The sequence below is a fragment of the Chaetura pelagica genome, unplaced genomic scaffold (genome assembly GCF_000747805.2).
Source record: "Chaetura pelagica isolate M959 unplaced genomic scaffold, ChaPel_1.0 scaffold132, whole genome shotgun sequence".
Taxonomy (NCBI): domain Eukaryota; kingdom Metazoa; phylum Chordata; class Aves; order Apodiformes; family Apodidae; genus Chaetura; species Chaetura pelagica.
The window spans coordinates 1,899,992-1,906,598 of NW_009952709.1; the positions used below are offsets into that span (position 1 = coordinate 1,899,992).

Here is a 6,607-nt window from a genome sequence, read left to right on the forward strand (position 1 = left end):
AGCCTCTCAAGTTCCTGCTAAAACCCCCCCACAGCCCCAGCCTGCTCCAGACAGGGGCAAAGATCTCCCAACTGGAGACTTCAGCTCAGAGCATCTTCCCGTGCAGGCTGTGGGGAGAGCAGGGAGGGAGGCTGCGAGGGGACATCCCTGGTGCAGCATCCTGACCGAGGGGTTTCCTTCTCCTTTGGGGCTTTAGGGGCCTCCAGGACGAGCCGGTCCTAAAGGGTGGAAAGGTTGCAAAGGAGAAAAGGTACCTCTGCAGATGGCACCCCAGGGGGGAGCAGCCACCAGCCATGGGGTGGCTGGGCCTGAGCTGCTCAACCCTCTTGTGCCCGCGGAGAGAAATCAGGAGGAACTGCCCTGGGGGATGTTTCTCCCTGCTCTAAAGGCAGCCATGCATCTGTACCTGGCAAACACAGAGCCCTCAGATGCCCTTGGGCTACCTTGGCTGGTTTTTGGGTGAGGGGCTGGCAGGTCTCCCCAGCTCAGCACCCCCCCAGCCCCACAGGGCTTCCTCCATCCTGGCTCCAGGTGTCCTTTATGGGGGGACACCTCCCCTCCACTGGCCAGCTCTGCACCCCACTCATGGTGCCCATCCCCAGTGTCCCCCAGCACATGGAGAGCCCTGTCCCCATCTCCGTGACCCGTTTTCCCAGTCCTGCTCTGGGATGTGGCTGGGCTGCTGGTGACTGTCATCTCCCATCTCTCCTTCTCCCAGGGTGATGTGGGGCATGAAGGGGAAGAAGGGGTCCCTGGAGGAACTGGCAGACGGGTAAATGGCACCGTTGTCCCCAGGGAGGGTGGCAGAAGGCCTGGGACTGATGCTCAGAAGCCAGGAAGGCTCCTGGATTGCTGGGGGCTCAGCATCTCCCTGGGGGTCCCTGAGGGGGATGTGGGGCAGCCAGTTTAGAGCCATCACCAGGCTGGAATTGCTCCTGAGTCTCTGATTTGCTGTTCCCAGGGCAAGAGAGGGAAGATGGGCCAGCGGGCCCCCAGAGGACCCCGGGGACCCAAGGTAGGTGGGCTTGGTCCTGCTGGGGTGAGGGCTGCTCTGAGCCCAGGGCTGCTCCCACCTGCACCAGCTCCTGGCTTGGAAAAGAAGAAGCCAATATAGGGGCACCACATGGGGCTCTGTGTCCCCAGTCCCTTCCTGCCCAAGGGGAAGGGGGGGTTCCCTGCACCCCCTGACCTCATGAGCTGCTCTCCCTGCATCACTCCTGCTCTGCTCCCACACTGCAGGGCTGGGCACAGCAAGCCAGGCTCTCTCCCTTTTGCATTTCAGGGCTTCCCAGGTGACAAGGGGCTGCCAGGACCCCAGGGCCCCCAAGGACCCTATGTGAGTATCAGCTTGGGGGATTCAGGGTGCTGGTGCTCCCTGTAGGTACCACCCTGCAGCCCAGCTCTGCAGACAACCCAAGCAGAGACCCACTGATAACAAGTTTCTAGGTGGTTCATCCAGCCTTCATCCATCTCATCAAGTCTTCTCCTCCCAGATCCCCATCCCAGCAGTGCCTGTGCAGTCAGGCAAACCACAGCATCTCCAATGTGTTGTTCCAGAGGCCAAATACTGCCCGAGAGGTGTCTGGTGCCTGGCAGTGCTGAGCACTTGCAGAGGGCTGTTCCCACAGAACTGGAGTGACCAACTGCACTGCAGCAGCCAAAAGGAAAAGAAAAAAAACAAACCAAAATTACTCAAACCCTTTTTTTTAATTACTGGAAATTGTTTTGTCCCTATTTAAAGTAAAAATCCCAGCTTTGAAAACTTCAGGAAACAAAGCTGGGATGTTCTGCAACCAGCCAAGGGACCTGAACTGCATTTTTCATCAGCTTTGCTGAGAGATCCCCCTGAAAGCATAAAAATCAAAGATTTCTCCCCAGAGGAATTCTCAGAGTCCTGGTGACAACCTTGTATCCCTCCTTGCCAGGGATGGGAACAGCTCAGCCACAGGGTGACGCAGAGATGTCATTTCTCTCTTAGGGCATCCCAGGGCTGAAGGGCATGAAAGGAGACCCTGGACCCAAAGGACACAAGGTGGGTGACATGCACCAGCACTTCAGCCCCAGGCACAGTGGGGACTCTGGCCACAGGCTGGCATTTAATTTGCTGGATGCCATCACTTATTCCCCTCTTCCTGACACCTGATCACTGCAGCACCCTTTGTTGGGGCTTGCCCACTGTGTCCCCAGGTGCTGGGAGGTGGGAATCTTTAGACTTTGTCCCAAAACAGAACCTTTTCCAGCCTCTCCATCCTCCTGGAGTTGCAAGCAGCAGCAAGGAGTGTTTTAATCCCCTGCACATGCCTCCTCTGAGCCATTTCTGAGGAGCTGAGGGATCCAGCCTTGGCCCAGGGAGCCAAGCACATCCTCACGGTCCCATCCATCAGCCACGAGGCTGGAAATAAGACAAAGAGTCCCTGTTGGAGGGTGGTTGCTCACAGCCTTCAGGAAAATGAAACCCTGGTCATAAAGCTTCAAATTTATTGCAAGCTAAAGGAGTGATGGCAGAAGTTCAAGTCCAGGGTGTCCAGAGAGGCCAGAGCCTGGGAAAGCAGGAGGGGGGAGGCTGCAGGCAGCTGCTGGGCTGGGCTTTCTTCCCTGGCTCCACCAGATTTCAGCACACAAGACATTGGCTTTCTTTTTCTCAGGGTGTTTCCTGGGAAGTTATTTTAGTCTGGGATACAATACTTTCAGTTTTGCCTGGGGAGCAGCCACTGCCTCCTCCTTCCCCAGCAAAAGGGCTGCAGTTCATTCTACCAAATCAAAAAGATAGGGTTGTTTGGGTTTGGGTTTGGTTTTTTTTTTAGAACTTTTGCAGCCAGTCATAACTGGGAACTGCCCATTTCCCAGCCAGTTGCTGGAGGCCAGGAGGTGGTTTGGCTTTGGGCAACCTCCCAAAGCAGGTATCTCCTGCCAGTAGGTAACAGGTTGCTTACCTGATTCAATGCCACCAAGGAGAGCAGGGTTCCTGACACCCACCCTCCAGGGCAGAGCTCCCACCTGGGCTGGTGTCCCAGGGGTCTCTACCCTCCTCTTCCTCACCTAAGCTCTCCCTGCCTCTCTCCTAGGGTGAGAAGGGCAGCATGGGTGAGCTGGGCCAGCAAGGGGACGATGGCTTCAAGGTGCGTGGAGGGCTTTGCTCTTCTCCTCCCTCCCCTTGGTCCCTTGTCACCCCATGTGACACTTTGTCACATCTCCTAGGGCAAGCCAGGACCCAGTGGCATCCCTGGGAGGCCAGGACCCAGAGGGCAGCAGGTAAGGGCAGGGGGGAGAGGGATGGCAGGAGCCAAGATAAGTATTTGGGATTCATTCCTCTTTTCTTTTTCATGCAAAATCCGCCTGGGGAAGGGGCTGGGGTGTAGGGGGACACAGGGCTGGGGGTGCCCCATGCAGTGCCCTGACCCCCCTGGTGTCTTTGCAGGGTGACAGAGGCTCCCCTGGCCCACAGGGACACCCTGGCATCCCCGGGACGCCGGTGAGTCCTTCACCCTCCCAGCAGGTTTGGGGTTTGCTCCTGGCCCTGCAGGGGTTATGCTGGGATGGGAACCTCCATTCCACCTGCATCCCTCTTAGCTGGGGCTGGTCCTTCTCTTCCAGGGCTTGTCTGGACCCAAAGTAAGTGGGGAGGAGCAGCTGGAGCTGGGCTGAGTCCTGCAGCAGGGCACCTGCCCTTTTCCTGGGTGCTGGGTGGCCCTGCTGGGCACCCTGGGATGAGGCTCAGAGCTGCAGCCTCTCAACCCTTTGCTTTTCTTCCTTCCTCCTCCTCACTCTGTGCCAGGGGCTGAAAGGCATCCCGGGGCTGCCGGGACCCCGGGGTGCACCAGGCCTGCCGGTGAGTGGAGCTGCTCATGTCCCTCACCCCAAAATCTGGGTCCCTTGTTCCCCCATGCCATGGGGACAGCCAGGAGCTGGTGCTGCTCTTGGAGGAGCTTGGCAGGGGGCTCCTGGGCAGCAGCCAGGGTCATTGTCATTGTCACCCAGGGGCTGGCTGGCCCCCCTGGCCCCAGGGGACCCGTGTTGCTGCTGTCTGGGGAGGAGCTGCAGGTGAGTGTGGGGGGACCAGGACCCCCCAGGCCTCTTTGGTGGGTGCCAGCTGGGAGGGAAGGGGCTGACAGTGATGCTGCCCCGTGTCCTGCTTCTTCTGAGGTCCCTCTGTGCACAGGGACCTTGCACAAAGAGCAAGCAGATATGATTCCTCCCTCCCCCAACACGCTTGTCCTTGTTTCCCTGAACATCCCACCCCTTCCCTGAGCACCTGGTGATCCTCCTGGCTGAAACAAGAAGGGGGGGGGAAAGGGGGTGTCTATGTTCAGCTTTGTTCTATCCTCCCTCTTTTTCTTTCAGCACCTAATTTATCCCTCCAACCACCTGAATTACACGGCGGTTTGGGCTGTGCTGGACACCCTGAGCCAGGAGCTGCAAACCCTGGTGGATCATCCCGAAGGCACCAAAACCAACCCAGCAACCACCTGCAAGGAGCTGCTGCTGGCCCACCCCAGCCTGCCCGACGGTACTGGGGTGCACGTGGGATCCCCCCACGTTGGCCCTAGACCCAGCCAGCTCCCCTCCCCTGGCTGGCCAATGTGGGGGGACAGGCAGCTCTTTGCAGTTCCAAGGAGATGAGAGTTTGTTGTGGGGATGAGCTGAGCTGGGTTTCATGGGCATCCCTGGAACAAGGAGATGGCTGCATCCCAGGAGGATGGGAGGGTGCAGGGATGTTGCCCCAAGCTGAGGTGGGGTGGCATTAGGTGGCATCCTCCCTGTGCCAAAAACTCTGCCTCCCTCCAGGGCAATACTACATTGACCCCAACCAGGGCAGTCCCCAGGATGCACTGGTGGCTTTCTGCAACTTCACAGCAGGGGGTGAGACCTGCATAGCCCCCATCCACAACCAGGTAGGGGGTGGCTTTCGTGGGGCAGCTCCAGCCCTGTGTCACTTCTCAGGGTGAGGATGGGGGTTGGTGGGGCTGGAGAGGGACAATGTGGCCAATTCCTTGCCGTGGTGACCACTGCCATGGCCAGGGAGCAGTTGAGGATCCTGGTCACAGTGTGTGAGCAGTGCAGGGACAGGTCCCACCCATGGGTTGCTATACCTGGCTCCTTGTCCTGGCAGTGCCACTGTCCCCTGCTGGGACAGTGTGACATGGTCCCCACTCCCTGCAGGTCCCCATCAAGGCTTGGCTGAGCACCTACACCTCCAAGGACACCTTTGAGTGGTTCAGCACCCTTCCTGGGGGCTTCCTGGTGAGTGGCCCAGCTGGGACAGCCGAGGGGACACAGAGCCCATTGCAGGGGGTTGGGGGTCTCCTATTGCCTGTGCTGGGGAAGTGCCCAGGCAGCGTCCCAGTGGCATGTGACACTTCCTTCAGCAAGAAAACCCAAACCACTGCTTTAAGTGGGAATCCTGCCCAGTTTGTGGGCAGGGGGGGAGCACAGACCCTTCCAAGCAGCCCCTGCTACCCCCATTTTCCCCTCTGGTGTCCCCCAGCTGGAGTACAGAGGGGCCAGCCCGGTGCAGCTCCGCTTCCTCCGCCTGCACAGCCACCAGGCCACCCAGAAGGTCTCCTACTCCTGCAGACCAGCCCCCCAGCAGGGCCAGCCCCAGCCCCAGAAGGAAATCCTCTTCCTGGCTGACTCCCGGGAGCAGAGCTACGCAGCCAGCCTGCAGGGCTGTGTGGTAAGCCTGGGCATGGTCAGACTCTCTTCCATGCCTGGAAAAGGCCCCCCAACATCTGGAATGGGTTGCCCAGGGAGGTTGTTGATGCCCCATCCCTGGAGGTTTTGTGCAACCTGGTGTGGGAAACTGTTCTTTTCTTCCCCACATAAGTCTAAACAAAGTCTAGTGGGAGGGCTCCCTGCTCATGGCAGGGGGGTTGGAACTTGATGATCTTTAAGGTCCCTTCCAACCTTCATGATCTGAGTCATGATCTGAGTCCCTCAGCACGTGTTGGCACCCCCAGGGTTTGGGATAGACTCCAATCAGGATCCATGTGGCAGGATGGAGATGGGCAGCACCTTTTCCCTGGGCCCAAGGAGTTAACTGGGGTGTGGTGGTAGGGGCTGTGGTGGGCTCCAGGGGACATGGGGGAGGCCAACTATTAGGAAGAAATTCTTCCCTCTAAGGGTGGTGAGGAACTGGTATGGGTTGCCCAGGGAGGTTGTTGATGCCCCATCCCTGGAGGTTTTTCAGGCCAGGCTGGAGGAGGTTTTGGGTTCCCTGCTCATGGCAGCGGGGTTGGAACTGGATGAGCTTTAAAGTCCCTTCCAACCTTCACGATTCTATGATTCCATCTCCCTGGAGAAGCCATGAAGGGTTGGGGATGGAGACCTGTCCATGCCCGCCGGGGGGGCTGGGTGCATCAAGGAGCAGCCAGAGCAGGGAAAGGGGCCAGTGGGTGCCTGACCCTTCAGGCCCACCAGGGTTTTGATGCTGCTCAGCTGCCCGTGGTGCTCATTTCAGCTGGACAACGACTCCTCCATCACTGACACCATCTTCCAGTTCAGCACCGAGGAGCTCTCCCTCCTGCCCCTGCGGGACGTGGGCGTCTTCCACAACGGTGACACCTCCCACCAGTTTGGTTTCACAGTCGGACCAGTTTGCTTCACCTGA

The 6,607-nt window shown here is 58.7% G+C and overlaps 1 protein-coding gene across 1 annotated transcript in view; it reads left to right on the plus strand.

Annotated features, from left to right (window-relative positions):
* The window catches only part of COL27A1 (collagen, type XXVII, alpha 1), a 96,050-nt gene extending 89,443 nt beyond the window's left edge, over positions 1–6,607 (plus strand). Inside the window, exons 36-47 of the mRNA XM_009994350.1 lie at positions 962–1,015; positions 1,283–1,336; positions 1,979–2,032; positions 3,066–3,119; positions 3,199–3,252; positions 3,419–3,472; positions 3,979–4,041; positions 4,342–4,507; positions 4,786–4,892; positions 5,161–5,241; positions 5,486–5,674; positions 6,458–6,607. Of these exons, the coding sequence (XP_009992652.1) occupies positions 962–1,015; positions 1,283–1,336; positions 1,979–2,032; positions 3,066–3,119; positions 3,199–3,252; positions 3,419–3,472; positions 3,979–4,041; positions 4,342–4,507; positions 4,786–4,892; positions 5,161–5,241; positions 5,486–5,674; positions 6,458–6,607 (1,080 nt within the window). The remainder of the gene's footprint in view (positions 1–961; positions 1,016–1,282; positions 1,337–1,978; positions 2,033–3,065; positions 3,120–3,198; positions 3,253–3,418; positions 3,473–3,978; positions 4,042–4,341; positions 4,508–4,785; positions 4,893–5,160; positions 5,242–5,485; positions 5,675–6,457) is intronic.